Here is a 19,870-nt window from a genome sequence, read left to right as displayed (position 1 = left end):
CTATTCTGGATCTCGACCACTTTCTCTTTTAAGTGTTTCATCCTCTCTTCTTTTACACCTCAGTCTTAAACCTTATTTCTTACTGCTGTGTAAAGCAAAACTAACGCTGTAGAAGATGCTACATAAATAGATCGATTATTCTTCCAATGAATAATAATATAAAAAGTGCATAGTGTTATAATAAAAGCCTCTTTTTAAATGATTATTATTGTTATACCACACACAACATCTGATACAGACCGAACATTCTCAGTTTGTACAGTAGTTATGTTTCTATATAATATAATTATAGTTTAATATATATGGGTAGATTTTTTCTATAATTGTAATTAAGACCAGTCACAAGAACAATTACAGACCAAATGACTGCTTCTTAAATACCTTTACCTTTTGTTGAAAAAAAATACTTTCTATAATAAACAGTTTTCATAATAGCTACTTTTTTTAATTTATTAGGACATTTTTTGCCCCTATTATTTCTATAGTAGCTATTTTCATAATTGTCACAATAAAAAAACTACTTTCTCTACTTTTCTCTTTTTATAATTGTTACTGTTAAAAACTACTTTAGATAGTAGATTAGTAGATATTTCAATTATAGTAACAATTAAAAAACTACTTTCCTTAATTATTTCTAAAGAAACAGTTTCTATAGTAGCTACATTTTATAATTGTTACTGTTAAAAACTACTTTTCACAATAGTTCCTAGAGTAGCTATTTAAATAATAGTACTATTAAAAAACTATTTTCCTTAATTGTTTCTAAAGCAACTTTAGAAATTTGTTAACTTATAACTTCTTTTTGTAAACATTTAAATAACAACTTTACAAGTAACAACAACAAATAACAATTTTTCTGTACTTTTTTTCTATAATTTATATAGAAACCTTGTTTCTGTAGTAGTTTTTTTACTATATTTTTTTACATGGATGCTGTTTTCCAGAGAAACTAGTTTAGAAAGTAGCTGCTTTCCAAAACTCCAGAAACTGTAAGCAGATTTCAGTTAACATCAGCTACATCCACTGTAGCCTAGTTTAAGTCTTAGCATCACTGCATTTGCATCACGAACCATGAGTAAGAAGAGCCACGGTACCGTTACGGTTACGCTTATGGTTTGCTATTATTAAACATACATTTCTTTGACACTGTGTTTCCAAACGCGTGGCTCATCATGTGGATTTTTGCATGATTAGGCAGACTATTTGTGTGAAGGAAGGAAATTAAAACTGTGCATGCATCTTCAGATCCGTTCCTGCACTCTTTAGCTGCCTAAAATAATCCTGAACTATTTCACTAAAAGTTCTCTGTTAAAAGTTCTCTGTTGCAATTTACATGCTGCAAATGAATATGTTCCATATGTATATATAATACATATGAAACATATTAATGCATGAATGTATTTAAATATAATACGCATAAAATATATTACAGTTTGCACTTGCATATAGAAAAAATACATATGAAATATGTCGATTTATATATATCTCCGTATAATATGTCAGGGATGTATTACTAGTATATATACAAGTAGTCACGTTGATATAATATATATGGAAGATGCTAACACATAATACATATGGGATATATTATTAGTACATACAGGTACTTGCATATATATAGAAATATATCAAATCCATATGGAATATATTCATGTGTATATGTATACAATACATATGATACATAAGGGACATAGTAGTAGTACATAGTAGCATGTAGAAGTACATTATTTTTATAGAACATATTATTAATATTATGTACTTAAGGGGAATATTATTACATAAAATATATATGTATAACATATTAGTATGTATAGGACCTTACATACACATATATGTAGGACAGGTACGTATAGGTACATGTAGGTATATGTATATGTATAGGGACTTAAATATACATGTTAAATATGGGGCCTATTATTACTACATAAAAGTACATAAAAGCTCCCTGTAATACATATGAGATGTATATTCCTTGACATCCTAATGAAACAAATATGGGTGCGCACAAGTTGGTGGTATGTGAGGTTTCTTAAGAGGGGCTGGTGAACCAAAACCACACCTTAACACACACCTCCTGGCAGCGCTGTTGCAGTTGCGAGCCCGAGGGTGCTGAGGAGAATAATTAATTAGAGACTCTGTTCTCTGTAGACCTGCAGAGAATGCTACTGTAGGCCCGACTCACTGCGGAGTATCTAACCAAGACAAACAAACAGCTCCTTTACGCTGATCAGAGGCATGCGAAGACACACACACACACACACCTACGTCTGGTACAATGCGATACGTTTAATCTCAGTGTTTGCTTCCGCATGACACAATGATTTATCTGCTATCATCAGCCAGGTGTAATTAGACGGCCTCTCGTCTCGTCTGGCTGTTGCAATACGTTGTGTGTGTGTGTGTTTGAGAACTGCGATTTATGTCAACAGCAAAATGCCTGTCGAGTAGTTAATGCCAGTTACTTCATCGCGCTGGCTGAGCAGTTGGCTTTGTTGACGTCTGGATTTCAGTGTCACAATCCATAAGGCATAAATATATAGCTATAGCCCCGGCTTACGCGGTCTAGTCAAAGCATGAGGCACCGTCTCTCCCACGCAGACCTGCGTGTGGATGCACACAGCGCTGTGGAGCTGCACTGCATGGTGTTTTTGTGAACCGTCACTGTGAGACTGGCCTTTGCCGAGTTGAACAGCAGGCAGCTGCAGTATACAGTATGAGATGTGAGAAGAGGTCTTTGCTAAAGAGCCATTTGGGTGATTCAGTGATTCTTGATAGGTTCTCTTAAAAGATTCTTTTGTTTGGTGAAATGATTCTTCCCTACATTTTTAAGGGTTCTTCATTTAAGGCAGTAGTTCAGTTTATGAATCCAAAGAACATTTGAAAGAACAAATGATTCATCTCTACTCTCACTCTTTTAAATGATTCCTTAAGGATTCATTAGTAAAGACATTATGATGGTTAATGGTTCTACTCTACACTCTTAAAAAAGGGGTTCTTTAAGTGTTCTTCGTTAATGGCAGTGGTTAAAAATAAGAGCAGATGTAATTCAGAGAATCGTTGGATGCTGAAATGATTCTTCTCTACACTCTTAAAAATGATTCTTCAAGGATTCGTTAGTAAAGGCATTACAATAGTTAATGGTTCTTCTCTACACTCTTAATAAAAGGGTTCTTCAAGGGGTCTTCGTTATGGCAGTGGTTCAAAATAAGACCAGGATCATTCAAAGAACCACTGGACACTTAAATGATTCATCTCTACACTCTTTTAAATGATTCCTCGAGGATTCATTAGTAAAGACATTACAATGGTTAATGGTTCATCTCTACACTCTTAATAAAGGGGTTCTTCAAGGGGTCTTCGTTATGGCAGTGGTTCAAAATAAGACCAAGATCATTCAAAGAACCTTCCTAAATGATTCCTTCAGTGGTTCTTTAGTAATTGTTAAAGAACTTGTGAAATGACTCTTGTGAAGTTGGTTTATTCCAGACCAGGGGTGGTCATAATCTTTTGGTCGTACAATGGCGATGTGTGTGTATTTGTGGATGTGCCATTATTTGCACGTGTCTTTTATGAGGATGCAAAACACACATTCCATCAAGGGTGTCCAAACTTTTGACAGGTACCAGACCTGCGCTACCTCTCTTGTTTGCACACACAAACACATACACACACAGTCAACCACACACACACCCACACCCACACACACATACACACACACACACTGTCGTGCCAGTGGAGCTGGCAGACAGACAGGCTAATTAAGTGTTCATTAGCAGACATGCAGCAGCATGACTCACCCACACACTGCTGAGAGAGAGAGAGAGATGAAAAGAGAATGGACAAAGGGGCAATCGCAAAGAGAAAGGGAGAGAGAGCGAGTGAGAGACAGAGAGAGAGAGAGAGAGAGAGAGAGAGAGAGAGAGAGAGAGAGAGAGAAATAGAAAGAGAGAGAGAGAGAGAGAGAGAGAGAGAGAGAGAAATAGAAAGAGAGAGAGAGAGAGAGAGAGAGAGAGAGAGAGCGAGTGAGAGAGAGAGAGAGAGAGCGCGACAGTTGGAGAAAAAGGGAGAGCGAGGTGTGTGTACAGGAAAGGAAAGAGAGCAGATTGTTATCTGTGTGTGGTTTTTACCCATGCAGTCAAGCACAACCCACACACACACACACACACTCACACACACACACACACCGCTACAAAACTGTTACTCTGACAGCCCAGGTTCAGGTTTTTATGTGTTTCTGTGTGTGTGTTCGTGCGTGTGTGTGTGTTTGTGTGTGTGTGTGTGTGTGTGTGTGTGTGTGAAATTTAGCGGATGTCGGGGCCTGAAGTTTGGCTGAATTATTTGATGCTTCACAGCAGTAATGCTCTCTTATCTTTTAACACATGCGCACACACACACACACACACACACACACACACGTGTAGTGTTCTTAGGGGGTGGCCTAGTGGATACTGATGTGTGTGATAACATATGCATTAGACCCCTAAACTCCCATACGGATCACATTATACAATTATGTGCACACGGGCAAAAGCATATGCACACACATACACAGTATACCACATTGATAAAAGACCAAAACACACACACACACACACACACACACACACACACACACTTTTACACTTACATTTCAAACCATGACTATTAGAGCTAGGCCGTCAGTTTGGGCCTTAAAACCATAGTAGTGCTAATTTCTGCTAGCGTCCCAATAGGAATTCTAATAGTATGTTAGCGAGAAGCTAACACCCGTGAGACTGAGCATTGTTTCGGCTGGTCTAGATTAAAGATGGACACTCAAAGATGGTAAACGACATTCCACAAGTTTTCCAGTGACTCTTTCCAAAAAAAAAGATCCCTGGCACAGAGCTGCCGCCGCACCCTGGCCTGTTTAGACTGCTGCTCAGTATCACAATTAGTGGCATATCTAGAACTTCCAGTAGGCCTAGAGCCATGTATGTAGAATAGGTCCTATCTTCTGTAAGTCAAGGCCATGATTGGTTGATTGCACTGTCCATACTTCCTAAATAGGCAGGTGTAGTCAGTCCACTGTATAAGGCCTTCAGTGCAGCTCCTGAAGGCCCAACCAATGGGGGGAGCTGCCTCGATACTGTGGAGAGCAGAAACCTGATTGGACGTTATCAGAACGATGGAATTCTGATTGGTTAGTCACAGTCATGTGATGTGGGTCGAATGGAGGGAGGGGCCCGGTTTACTGGGCAGTTACTGCAGCTTTTAGTCCGCTAGTCTTGGGGTAAGGGGTCCTGGAGGGCCTTTCCTGCTCAAGCATACCTGGTACCTGCTCAACTCACCTGTGAATTGCTAGGTTTAGTAGGTCTGTTAGCGTGCTGGATTCCGGCCCCCGTTGCCCACCCCAACAGCATATGCAGTTTTTACTGTGAGCTGTGTGCAAAAGTTTAGGCACCCAACTGCCTTTTTTTTCAAATGTTAATGTTTACTTCCCTCAACACCCCCTTTCGGTAGAGATCACAGCTTATCTGTCGAATCCCTGCATCGCTGTCATGCAAAAACCCTGTATCTCCATTTGTGACTTCTACTTTTGAGACTTAAAGGTTTTTCTAAGCAGCTGGAAGTCTTTCTGTCCTTGTTTTGGGAATCGTCACCCACTCTTCCTCGCAGAGCGCCTGTTCTCAGGCCGCCTTGCAATGTAAAGCATGTTCGAGATGTGCCCACAGACTCATCCGCCCCCAAGCGGCGCTTCTGGAGCGGCCCTCGCGGTCCCCTGACTGCAAGCGTGTCGGATGCAATGTAACTGCGCGGTTATTTTTGTCGATTCGCTGGTATTTTTATCGCTTTGAAAATGTGCCGGGGGGCCGAAACTTTTGCTCACAATGGTCTGCTGTCTGCAGAACGTCAAGAGAGGCCGTGAATGAAATGTGTGTCAGCGATTTAAAAAATCCGCAGAGTCTAGACTTCTGTCTCTCCGTCTGTCAGGCTGGATTGTTAGATTTTATGTCTTGGGAAAAGCTGCTTGTAATTCCCAGGCATCTGAGCTCGTAATTAGCTGCCACACAGTTCGCCTGTAAGAGGCTGAATTGGAGCAGGAGAGGGGAAAAGAAAGAAAGCAACAAAAAAAACCTCCTAGGGGCTAAACTCTGCGTCTGTGTGGTTTCGCCACACATCAAATTGGAGGAAGCCGCACTCAGTGAGGCGCTTGTTTGGATCCCGAAGCATGGAAAAGGCCTTTTTTTCTCAGAAGCAAAGAAGACAGTCGCGTCTTGTGGTCATCCTTGTGGTCCTTTTGTAGGGATGGTGCTGACCGAATTTCACACTTTTCAGGCCTTGTTCCAAGAAGAGCCAGGGCTGCAACTGGGGAGTGAAGAAGGGCTACAGTTCTGCTCTTAAGGCCATAGTTTGGTGGACATATGGCCACCAAAGCCAAAACGTGTTTAGTGATAGGGGTGGCACGATACCACCTTTTCAAGCCCGATACCGATACTGCAACCTTGATTATCTACTGATACCATGGATTTTTTTGATAGTTTGTCGTAATTTTATCTTATAGATGGCGGTATGAAGGTATTTATTATTTTCATGAGCTCATAGGCTACTCAATTATGGCATAATTTGAGATATCTGAACAAAAATGAACAGAATTGTAAGATTTGTAAGAATTGACCATGTTTTGGTCAAATTTGGATTATCTTTCTGGAGCCATGCCTTGTATCCTGACCTCACTGGTTCTGTTGTCCAGCTATCCAGCAAGCTAAACAACTGGTAAGCTAAAGTAACTAGCCTAGCATAAGGCAGAATGGCTTTTAAACTAAAGATGGATATTAATAAACCACCCTTACGTACAGGGAATGCCTTTTTAAGGGCTGACCATTAAGAATGGCAACAGATTCAAGATATGGCGTCCATGTGCTCTGCTATGACTACTCCCTGTTCTCTTAACTTCTGGGTTTAACTCTCTCCCAGTAGGGGGCGCTAAGCTGACCACAAATCAAACGGCAGAGCCTTAACACCATAATATGTGTAGATAGTTTAGGTTATACTTCTATTTCTTCCCGATATCCAGACCAATACCGATACTGAGCATCGTATCGGCGCACCCCTGGGTTTGCACTGGAAGCTCCAAGGCTAATACAGCTAATGGAAGCCTATACCCCACCAGTTAGCGCCATGCAAATTGCATGCCTGCGCTCCGTCTGTACTTTAGTCTACATTTACAGACAACAGTGTGTCATGCAGTGTCAGAAACCTCACAAGCAAGTCCGTTTGCAAGAGCTTAACAGGAACCCAGCAGCGTTTGACGTAACTGTGATGATTTAGTCGCTGCTAATCGGTGGTGAGTAAGCTTCCAGTATTCGTTTGCTACATTACCTTCATCATCTGAAAGAGAGGCAAGCTACTCATTTCAAACTCACCCAGAGAGACGGACCACGTTTAAGGCCTGAGCTTGACCGTGTTTGAATTCTGGATCTCTCTCTCTGTCTCACACACACACACTCACACACACACACTTTCACATACTTTCACCCACTTGAACTCAAGGCTCACACACAGCACGCAGCCTTAATGACACTTTAACACACTGGTAAGTGTACACGCAAGCACACAGCAAACGCGTACGCGAGCACGTGGAGCGGCAGCCTTTAATAACAGCACTAATCTGCACGGCTGCTATTGACGTTGTCCGTCAGCCAATCACAATATTTGAAGGAAATGTTTATTTTCTTACAGCAATGGCAGCAGCTGCGGCCTGCGCTCTGAATAAGGCCTTTATACGCAAGAATTTACCATTGTGGAGAGAAAACCAGGGAGAGAGAAAGAGGGAGAGAGAGAGAAATATCACTGCAGAGTACCTTCATCATCTGCATGATACAGAGAAAACACCAAACTGCCACCATGGCTGTCCCGATTAATCGATTAAACTCGATTAATCGGTTAAAAACTGAGACTTACGCTACCATTTCCATGTTTGTGCAATGTAACCATGTATTCTAGGGCTAGACGATACAGGCAAAATGCAATATTGCGTTTTGGGCTGTCACGATTCATTGACCAAACTCGATTAATCGATTAAATTTTAGTTGAGACTGTTTAATTAAATTTATCAGACTGTTTGCCTACATTTAATTTTTCCTGATTAAACACCTACTCGATTAATTGATTACCTACTTACTGAGTTTACCTTCACTCCTATTTTAGTTTTTATACATTGTATCCATGTATCAATGTAGGGCAGCCCGATATGGACAAAATACTATAAATGCAATTTGCACTTTTGCGATTAATTGATCAAACTCGATACATTGATTCAAATTTAGTTAAGACTGCTCTTTTAAATTTATCACACTGTTTACCTCCACCCCTTTTTCTATTTGTATGCACTGTATCCATGTAATCTAGGGCTGTGTTATATAGATAAAACACCATATTCCAATTATGGCTGTGCCGATTAATCGATCATACTCAAAGAATGAATTGAGTATCGATTTTGTTGGAATTACAACCACCCTATATTCCAATTTTCATTTTATACATTGTAAACATGTAATCTTTTACAATCTTTTGCATGACATGGACAAAATAGCATATTGCAATTAGGACTGTCCCGATTAATCGGTCAGACTCGATTAATTGGTTCAAAGTTGACTGAAATTGGTCACATGCATTCATCAAACTGTTTTCCTACATTCCTATTCCTGTTTTGTACGTTGTAACCATGTTATTTAGGGCTGCTTTATATAAAGAAATCACTATATTGCGATTAGGTCTGTCCCGATTAATCAATACAATTTAGTTGAGACTGTTTATTTACATCCCTGTTTCTGTTTTTAGACATTGTAACCATGTGATCCAGGGCTGCATGATGCATACAAAACATTGCAGTACCGTATTGTGATTGGGGCTGTCCCAATTAATCGCAATTGATCAGAAAACAATTGGTAGATTGCTGTGCTTGATTATGACTTTGCAATTACTGGTGGACTAATAACTTATAATCAATAATGATCATCTAAATTATGACTGGCGATCTGCCCTATGTGGTAATTAATTATTAATTATTAACAAACATGTACTGTATTGAGCAGTCTAGTGTGTGTGTGTGTGTGTGTGTGTGTGTGTGTGAGCGATGGTTCGCCGCAGTGTCCACAGTACGTGATGGTTGGCTTGTAACAACTAACCCATCTCAGACCGAGAGCAAACAGGCTTTATTTGCATGTCAAATTGGCAGTTCAGTGTGGCGTGACCGGCGAGTGTGAACTATACACACACACACACACACACACACTTGCATAGATACCCAGTGTGTTATTTTGCTACTCAGCAACATGATGGACAAGGAACACACACACACACACACACACACACACAATTCTCAAACATCATCTTAGCCTGGCTGCTGATTCTCCAGGCTAATGTGTGTGTGTGTGTGTGTGTGTGTGTGTGTGTGTGTGAGAGAGAGAGAGAGAGAGAGAGAGAGAGAGAAATCAGCAGTACTGCTGACTCAAGACTCTACCGTGCAAAGATGTAGAGAGATAGTGGGGAACACCTGAGCTTAAACCAGTTTAGAACTAATGTAGAGCTGGACCATGATAAGGCCAGTAATGAGGTCAGAGTGTTAGAAGCCTGGAGTTAGTAATGTCAGTTTGGTGTGAGTCATTCTCCGAAATGGCTGCCATTTGCGTTCATTACGTTTGATGGGATTTCTGAGCATAAGGCACAAAAAATGTGCAAAAAAAGAATGATAAAGATCAGGATAATAAATGTTATTCTTGATCAAACATTTATTATTATTATTATTATTCAGGATTATTATTATTATTTTTTTTTTTTTTTCAAAAAACATATTTTTTGTAACAAAAAAAAGCAATGATTTATGTGCCTGATATTGACTTACCACCCCGTCACACTAACTAGTTTTGTTGTTAGATAATGTGCTGTTGATGTCACGAATGTGCAATGACGCCGCAAAGAAAAGCCACATTCTGGCGTTCTTTTCCCAGCCCGACCACCCCATCACGCAAAACACACACACAGCACCAGCAAACCAAAGGTTTGGACACGTCTGGTTCAATGCGTGATGATCATCATCATCATCATCATTATCATCATTATCTTAAGAAAAACCTTTGATCCAAATGCTAGGGTGATGCCAGATTATGTTCATTAAAAAACTGGACACTGGAGACACTCTGGAGATGGCATGTCGGGGGGGGGGGGGGGGTTGGTGATGGGTTCAAGTGGGCCTAGGTTGTAGGTTGAACTGAAAGGAGGTGATTTGGTCGTGTAGACGCTGCAATGGTCCTTCAACTTTGGCCTTCTTGAACCCCCCCATGGCTCCCATGTCTGCATAAGAATGAATACATGGAAATGGTAGTCTTTTCATAGTCTGAGTAGTCGGAGTCCAGTATGCATTGCATTGATATTACATGTATATAACAGGCTATTAATGTAACGCACATCATGCTGTTTATGATTGTGCATGGAATGTGTATCACTGAGCGCATGAGCGCAGACCAAAAAAACGTATACCAACAGTCCTGAGAAGAGCGCTCACACACCTCGACCCCCAGCAGAGACCTCCAGGGTTTTGTGAGGCCTAAGGCAGATAGAGGGATCCCCTTAGCCCCCCCTAAAAAAGGCCAGCACGCACTCATGCCTTTCACTCATTTGAAAGGCATGCATTCACAGACAAGTCAGTTCACACACACACACACACACACACACATCTAAATAAGCATGGACCTATTTTACTACTTAGTCATCAAAGTGCGAGGACTTCAGAGATCTTACTGCAGGCACCCTAATGCAAAACCACTTATATGTACTACAGACATGTTCGACATTCCTTTTCACGCGTTACGAGACTGTATGTGTGTGTGTGTGTGTGTGTGTGTGTGTGTTTGTGTGTTATGCGATACCTCTAAGAGACAGACTGTGGAATGTTTGCTTTTCTCCACCTTCGCCTGATTAAAACAATAACACAGTCTCAAGATGAGCTTGGCCCTGCCAACAAAGCAAGTGCTAACAAATTCACGCTGTCGCAATCATGCCTTAGAATACACACACACACACACACACACACACACATACCTACACTTATTCACATACCACAAACTGCTGAGTGAACAGAAAGGCATTAAAATCACTGGGTCATTAAAAGCCATTAAAGTTACTGTAGTGCTGTATTGCCCTGTCAGTGTAGCCCACCAGAGAACTGGGTTATTTAACAGAGAGGCCTGCTTATAGAGCAGCCAGCAGGTGCACATGCCCCCATGCCTCCAATAGGTGCATAATACACACTGTATTTACTGGCTGATTTGAGGGAACTGGTCATTGTATCATTGTATGGCACCGTTTTCAGCTGGTTTTGCTTGCTTGCAGACACGTCCAGCAGCCTTCTCAAGCCTTCATAAGCCATTCATGACCACCGACATAATCCTGTCCCATCAAGCGTCAGTAGTTCTGACACTTTTCTGAGGTCAGGTCATGTCATGTAGTCGTATTAACACTGCAGAAGGTGTCTCCTGTTTGTATGTATGGGTTTGGGGAGGGTCATGAACCAGGCCATGTGCACGACGTATCTCAGATTACTGATCGACCTGTTTCACTGGTTTAATGAGCTCCTAGATAGAGATCTTCTACCTCTTAGAGATATGACAAGTGGAATTGCATGAATTGGCCTGGGTTGTTCTGCGGATGGATGGATGGGTGGGTGGGTGGATGGATATACTGATGAATGTGATAAGTGGATTTATATTTGGCCTGTGTCTTAAATAAATGAGCTCGATTATTTTTTGGATGATAAATGGAGTGATGGATGGATGCTGTAATAGATAGATGGGTGGTGGAATGAATGGATGATTGAATTAATAGGTGGACAGATGGATGAACTGAATGCATGAAGGAATGGGTGTCTGGATTGATGGGCGGGTGGATGAATGCATGGATAGATAATGAGGTGGAGGAATGGATGGATGGTGGACGGATGATGGGATGGATGGGTGAATGTATCCTACTTTAAAAAAATGACCTAGGCTATTAGATGGATGGATGGGTGGATGGATGGTTGATTGAATGGATGGATGGATGGACAGATGGGTGGATGATGGGATGGATGGGTCAATAAGTTAAGGGGATTTTTTGGTCTACATTTAACCAAAATGACCTTGGCGATTCTGTGGATGGATGGAGGGAGGGGTGGACAATGGGATAGATGGATAGCTGGACAGATGGAGGGATGGATGGGTGAATGAATGTGTGGATACATGATAAGGTGGAGGAATGGATGGATGGTTGACAGATGATGGACGAATGTCCTACTTTACAAAAATGACCTAAGCTATTAGATGGACGGATGTATGGGTGGATGGATGGATGAATGGATGGACAGATGGGTGGATGATGGGTGGGATGTGTGAATTAATTAAGTGGACTTTTCTGGTCTATATTTTAAATGAATGATCTTGGCTATTTTGTGGATGCATGGATGAATGATGGGGTGGAATAATGGATGGATGGATGGATGGATGGATTTGACCTTTTTAACCCTTACCAATGTATTACACCTTGTGCTTCATAGGGTTGTGGCCAGACCAGATTGACCCAACTCCGCTGAAAACCTGCAAAGTGGAGGATGACATCCGCTGGCCAAGTAAGACATTTTATAACACACATATTTAAACACACACACACACACACACCGACACACACACACACACGATTACACAATGGCTGTAAGTTAGTCATTCATTTCTATCCATTGTTCTTTACATTGTGTTAAAACATCATAACAAATCGACCAATGGGAATGCTCCAAAATGACCCGCAATAAGAACTTTTTACGTTTGGGCTTGTTCTGTGAAGTTGATGTTGAGGAGATACAAGGTTTATATACAATATATTATCTCGCATATATATATATCTCGCTGCTGTATATATGCTCCTGTTTATGACTCCACATCCTGAGAGTGGAGTGAAAACACACGTGAGTGTGTGTTTAAAGCTCTAGTGAGATGAACTCTGAAATGTGGGAACACTCACCACATGCACTTTGGGAAAAACAGCGGAGTAAACCACAACCATGCTGCTGTCCTCATATGGCCCACATCTTCAGTGTGTGTGTGTGTGTGTGTGTGTGTGTGTTTAATTCTCAGGGTGAATCATAACATTAAGAGTCCAATCACAGTGTAACGCTTAAGGGAAGGTACAAATAGGTTGCTTTAATTACTGCTTGGAACATGTGCATGCTGTGTGTGTGTGGTGAGAGAGATGGGTAGAGAGACATAGAGAAAGAGGGAGTCTCATTTTTTCTCTCTCTCTATATATATGTATATTGTATTGTAGTATACACTACAGTATACAGTACCAAGTATACAAAAGTAGTAATACAAGAACATGCAAACACACACAGGTACATACATACACACCTTCAGACTCTCTATCCACACCACACACACACACACCCTCAGCTGGCACATTTTTCCATCCCTGGAGCAGTTCAGCCAGCTTGCCCTTTCTGTTCCCGCAAACCCCACAACCATGCCAAACCTGCAACTGAGTCATGCCCCCTCATCACACATATAACACACACACACACTCTCTAACACACTCTCTCACACACTCTCTCACACACACAGCCAGTTATTTCTTGCGGTCTCTCGAGTTGAAGAATGGACGCAACAAGCAGAATCATCTGCAAAAAAAAAAAAAAAGAAAAAAAAGAAGCCCCTCATTTTGCTGTCGTTCCATCCGCAGTGTGATGTGGCTGAGGCGGTCAGAGCCCAAATGTCAACCGAATCGCAGGATTTTTCACTTCATGTGTCCTAAGATGCATAACCGTACGCCTGCCAGGTGACCTCCTGCCCCCTCTTATCTCTCAGAACTCTAGCCTTCCAGCAGAAGAGAGTGATTAGCTACCAGCCGCACAGTCACCTTTCATCACCTCCCGTTTCTTCCTGCAGTCTGCTAGCGATTAGGCCGCGTTTAGAAAGGAGGGGGGGGGTCACTCGAGCTGCTCCAGCCACTCGCGCTTCGGAAATGACATCATTTGCATCCAGCATGATGTGTTGTTGCCAGAGTAAACACCTGAGGTGTATGTTCAGTCATTTGCCTCGCTCTATCGCCAGCTTGTGGTGGTCCCAACAGAGCCCTGAATAGACTGAAAAGAGCGTTGATAAGCCATAACATTAAAACCACTGACAGATAAAGTGTTATCCACTTAACCACCTGTCAGTGGTTTTAATGTTATGGCTGATCATGTTAAGATTTATTTATATCACAATGGCACCTGTCAGGTGACGGGGTCTACATATTTGGAAGCAGGAAAAATGGCTAAGGCCCAATTGTGATTGTGATGGCTGGACGACTGGGCGGGTCTTGTGGGAGTATTCCTGGTAAGCAGTGGTCAGTACCTCCCAAAGGTGCTCCAAAAAAGGTGTCCATGGAGGCGTCCATGCTTCAATAGATCAGGCTATTTTTAGGGACACGGGGGGGACCTTCACAGTATCAGGCAGGTGGTTTTAATGTTATGGCTGAGATGGTAAGGTGTATAGGAAGGTGGCAATGAGCATTTCTCTACAGCGGGGAATATAGGCCTGTAGTCACCAGTAGCAGTAGTAGAGTGGTCTTCTAATGGAGAACATAAGTGACCGCTTATCTTTATTGGTTTGCTCTCACTCTCTCACTTGCGTGTTCTCGCGCCTGTCTGTATTTCGTGGGGGGTTTTTTTTTCTTTCTTTCTTTCTTTTCTTTTGTGGTCCAACCAGGTGCGATCCATCAGGGTTTGCATTCCCATCTTGCAAACAAACATTTTCACAGGTGAGCTCCAAGATTTGCATCCTCACCAGCAAATGGGCGCCAACACATACGCACACGGCGCTCACGCTGAAGGCAAATGAGCCAGACCTCTGTGCCGAGCTGGGTTACACGCTTCACTGTGGCCTAGTGGAACTCGGGGAATTAAACAGCTCCCTGTGGTAGGGTGCGCGCAAAACACTCCCGCACCCGCGCATACACACTTACACACACACTTACACACACACACAGAGTACAGAGTAACAACATGTACTCTATAAAAGCCTGAAGAGAGGTATTTCAGCAGGCATGAGGAAGAGAGAGAGGGAAATAGAGTGTGTGTGTGGGGTGGGGGGTACTGGGAGTCAGACGTCTGTGCCAGACAGACTCTGGAGTTTATCCTGCTTTCCTTTTTTTCCATCTATCTCTGCTTTTTTCTTCTTTTTCTTCTCGCCGTCTCCTTTTCTCTTTTTCTGAGTCGACACATTTTAGGAGAGAGTAATGGAGATCATGTGTGGGGTGGGACCGCGCTACTGAGCTGCTCTGCCTCAAAAACACAGACACACACACACACACACACACACTTGTTTTTATACCATATCAGGACATGTGCATATATATGCATTATTCCAAAGGTGCTCCAAGAATCGGTGGCAGGGTCAAGGCCCCGCCACCTCAAAACGTACAGGACTTGAAGGATTTGCCTTCAAAGATCTTGTGGAGTTCATGCCTTGACGGGGCAGAGCTGTTTTGGCAGCATGGGGGATTAGGCAGGGGGGGTTTTAATGTAATGGCTGGTTTAGGCTGGTGTTTTTGAAGAGCACTTCTCTACAGTGGAGAACTATAGGCAGTTCAAATCCCGAGCCGTGCCGCTTTGCCATCAGCAGCCGGAGTCTGAGAGAGCACAGTTGGTCATGCTTACCTCCCTATTGGCCGGTACAGTCGTCTGTTAGCTGTTGAGGTGGAGCTGGGGACCAAGCGTGCTGGCTGCCCCGCGATGCTGTATCCACAGCATTTAGGCTAACTGGAAAAATTCAACAAAACAAAAAAAAAAAAAACTGGCCAGGCTGTTCTAGGAAGTTCGTCCCAACAGCAGACCACAAGACACCACCACAAGTCTCCAAAAATTCCTAAAATAATTAAAATATCATCACGGGACCTAAGGTAGCCCTTGCCAGAGCTGTTGTCAGCATCTACCACCATCAAGAGAAAGACTGCACAAGGTTGATCATCTTTAATAGTAGGTAAAAAAAAAAAAAACACACACACACACACACACACATCAGGGCATGACTACAGTCACTGCACACCTCATTGGTAGAGCTCTGGAGTCTTCAGACTAAGAGGCTGAGGGAAGAGGCTGAGGTGACTGAAACAGCCTATTAAATATATCCATACATATATATGCCTCCTCCAAACTGTAGGACCCCCCTCAGGCCTCTAGAGGAGGCTAGAGTGTGCGCATCATTTTCTGGTGATTTGCCAAGCTGTGTTATGACACCTCTTTGGCTGAGGTGTGTTGTGGTGGTGTCCAGTTGTTGTTGTAGTAAAGTCAGCCCGTCCGAGGCATTGGGGTGCTCTCTCATTAATCTAGTGTGGGCGGTGTGTCAAGGGAAATAAAAACTGAGCAAAGAGGCCCCTTCCAGTGCCTGTTCTAAATTTAGCATAAAGGAAAGTGAAAGGAAGCATGCGCGCGCGCGCGAGAGAGAGAGAGAGAGAGAGAGAGAGAGAGAGAGATCCTATGTCTCTATTCAGTGCAGCACATTTGTACGCTATACACTGTGTAGTTCACTGCATGCTAGTAGAGTTGGCAACTTTAGGAATGCTCTTGAATGCTCAGAAAGGCCCAAAAGTTTGTGGACACCCCTACTAGCGAGTGCATTCAGCTACTTTGAGGTGTACCCCTTGCTGACACAGGTGTTCACACTTATTATTAACATATTATTTCTGGAGAAAAGCACCTCCAGTAGATTATGACGTTGTTGAGCAGCAGCACATGAGCCTAAGGTCACCGTGCTTAATGCTAAGGATCAGCTAGAGGGGCATTAAGGCCCCCAGCATTGGGCTGTGGAGCAGTGGAACCTGCTTTCTCTGGAGTTGCAGAGTGGCAGAACTAATGATCCAGCATCGGCACCTGACCTCGCTAATGTTCTCACGGCTGAATGCAATGAAAGTTTTTGCAGCTCCGTGGTTGTGACATCATAAAGGTGATGGGTTGTGACATCACAAGGATGACACATTTGACACAGGTTGTTTGATGATTGTGACATCACAAAGGAGAGGAACTCCAAACGGGTTGTCTCTGCAGCTCCGTGGCTGTGACATCATAAAAGTGATAGATTGTGACATCACAAGGAAGACACAGTTGACACAGGTTGTTTGATGAATGTGACATCACAAAGGAGAGGAACTCCAAACGGGTTGTTTTTGCAGCTCTGTGGCTGTGACATCATAAAATTTGTCAAATTTTCCCATGATACACGTCGTGTAGTACCTGGAGTAAGCACTAGCAGTGGTTAACGCAGAGCAGAAGCGCTCGATTTGGGACACAGGCAGAGCGAGGCCACAACGGGAAGCCAGAAGGAGGAAGCAGGAGGCATCTCGGGGGTCCGCTAGGAGTTAACCGCAGCTGAGCCACCGCCTGGAACCAGATACGGGCCCCTTTCCGCACAGTGCTGTCTGAGGAAAGAAAGAGGGGCCTTCAGCCTCTCTCGCCCACCCCTCCTCCTCCTCCTCCTCCTCCTCTGCCACAGCTAAACATGTTAGGAGGGAAAAAAGGGAAAAACTGTGCAAATTGCAAAAGAACTGTCTCGATTTTCTCTCCCTGTCTCTCCTCTCCTGCAAGCGGACTCGGCGCCCCAGATAGAAGGGGGGAGGTGGTGCGGGGTTTGGGGGTGGGGGTGGGACATTTCAATGAGGCGGTGGCACGCAAAGCCCGGCATCCTTCCCCCCTCAGGGCGCTGGCATGCCAAAGCCTGCTCACTAGCAAGAAGCTGCTGTGCTACCCCGGCATTCAGTGCTGTCGTACGGGCACTCGGCGCAAACAAGTAAATAAACCGGGGCAGTCGGATAGGAGTGTGTGTGTGTGTGTGTGTGTGTGTGTGTTCAGTGTATACAGGTGCACTGAGTTTAAACGTTACGCCTGTTCTTCTGTGCGTCAGGACACAAAATCCAAAGCAGGCCCTTTAGACTGCTAAAGGCCGGCCTACATCACGCTCTTACTCAGTTGCCATGGCATCAGATATCCATTGATTTTTTTTTGTTTGTTTGATGATTGTGACATCACAATCGGACTTCCCGGCCCTGATCCTGAGCTGTTATGTAGGCTGAATTTCCATGGGTCATATACTCCCGTAATGGCCTCGGCGAGGCAGAACAGAAAGCGCGTTTGAAATGGACTTACCAGACAGACCAGTCCACTTAGTGTTTCACGGTTACAGACACCAGTCAGCGGCTCACAGACCCAGCTGAAGATGTGGTTTAGTGGCTGGACTGCTGGCTACGTCCATAAGTATAGAGCATGTATTGATTTATTGCTGTCCCCGTGCAGTTCCTCCTGTGGAGTGGAAATGGTCCAAAATATCTTGGAGTGGTCATTTTGGAGATGTGCAGCGTTTGGAGATGTGTTTTGCGCTCATAGAAAAGCTACTAGGGTTTTAAAAATGTGTATAAATTAAACAAATATATATGTAGAAAAATATATATGTTAAATTTATATATGTATATATATATATATTTATAATATATATCACACAGTATCACAGTATGTGTACTGTTTAAGCTAGTGCTGCATTTAATACATATATTGTTTATTATTACATATATACATATAATATTTATTACATTAATTGTATTACACTATATTACAACATATATATATATATATATAAATATATAAATAAAATAAACATATATTTGTAACATTGAAACATATAATATAATTAACATATAATGCTAATATAGGCTATATGTATTTTCATACCTTGCAAACATATTCATATGCTCTATATATTATGCATGTATCCAACATTTGATATTGAAATATATGTATAAAACACGTATGTTCATATGTTTTGAAACATATACCCAATTCTTTTTGATGTCTGTGCATATATGGCCATATATCGGATTTCCATATGGGTGTCCTTACTTACCCTCTATCCCTGTTTCCCTCCACTCTCCCTCAGGCACTGACCTGTTCCAGCAGAGGACCACGTTCCCGTCCCTCTCGCCGCTGACTGCCCCGCGTTTCCCAGACTCCCACATGCACTACCCGGGGCCCTTCACCTACTCGGCCAACCCGTCCAGCACGGGCATCGGGGGTCTGAGCGTGACAGGCATGCCCCCCACTCGCTACCACACCTACCTGCCTCCGCCGTATCCTGGCAACCAGAACCAAAGCTCCCACTTCCAGACCAACTCCTCCCCCTACCACCTGTACTATGGCACCGGCTCGGGCTCCTACCAGTTCTCCATGGTGTCGGCCAGTGGCGGCTCGGGGGGCGAACGCTCGCCCACCCGCATGCTTACTTCCTGCACGGCAGCGGCAGGGGGCGGGGCAGCCGGCTCTGGGGGCGGGGCCGCCGGCAGCCTGATGAACGCCAGCCTGGGGAGCCAGAGCGACGGGGTGGAGGCGGACGGCAGCCACAGCAACTCGCCCACCGCCATGAGCACAACGGGCCGCATGGACGAGTCCGTGTGGAGGCCATACTGAGCCTGGACGGGGTGGGGTTGGAGGGGCGGGTTGGGTTTGGGGGGGGATGGGGAAAGGCTAAAACGCTTGGCTTACGTTTGAATTTGAAACCAGAGTGACACATAATGATACAACGATGGCATCTACAATCACAGGAATGATCAAGAAGAGAGGAAGCGACACCGAGACAGAAGATGATGACCGAACAAAGCAAAACAAAAAACAAAAAAAAAGATGAAGCAAATTGATGAACATTGCATGGTTGGTCCATTTTAACGCCCCCTTCCAAGTTTCCTTTTCCTCGTTCTTTTCAAACCAAAGAAAGACAGGACTTTAACTTTGTCATTCATGACTCTCCGTGCCAATCCTTGCCCTGTAAGACTGAGCCGTCACGAGCAAAGGGCGGATGAAGAA

General features: G+C 43.3%; 1 protein-coding gene across 3 annotated transcripts in view; it reads left to right on the top strand.

Annotated features, from left to right (window-relative positions):
• Window positions 1-19,477, top strand: part of runx3 (RUNX family transcription factor 3) — an 83,430-nt gene extending 63,953 nt beyond the window's left edge. For all 3 annotated transcript variants that reach the window (XM_072676776.1, XM_072676777.1, XM_072676778.1), the window contains 2 exons: window positions 12,551-12,622; window positions 18,951-19,477. In XM_072676776.1, coding sequence (XP_072532877.1) covers window positions 12,551-12,622; window positions 18,951-19,477 — 599 coding nt within the window. The remainder of the gene's footprint in view (window positions 1-12,550; window positions 12,623-18,950) is intronic.
• Window positions 19,478-19,870: the final 393 nt, after the last annotated feature.

This window comes from Salminus brasiliensis, chromosome 4 (genome assembly GCF_030463535.1).
Source record: "Salminus brasiliensis chromosome 4, fSalBra1.hap2, whole genome shotgun sequence".
Taxonomy (NCBI): domain Eukaryota; kingdom Metazoa; phylum Chordata; class Actinopteri; order Characiformes; family Bryconidae; genus Salminus; species Salminus brasiliensis.
The sequence above is the reverse complement of the archived record's forward strand: the minus strand, read 5'-3'. Positions and strand labels throughout refer to the sequence as shown.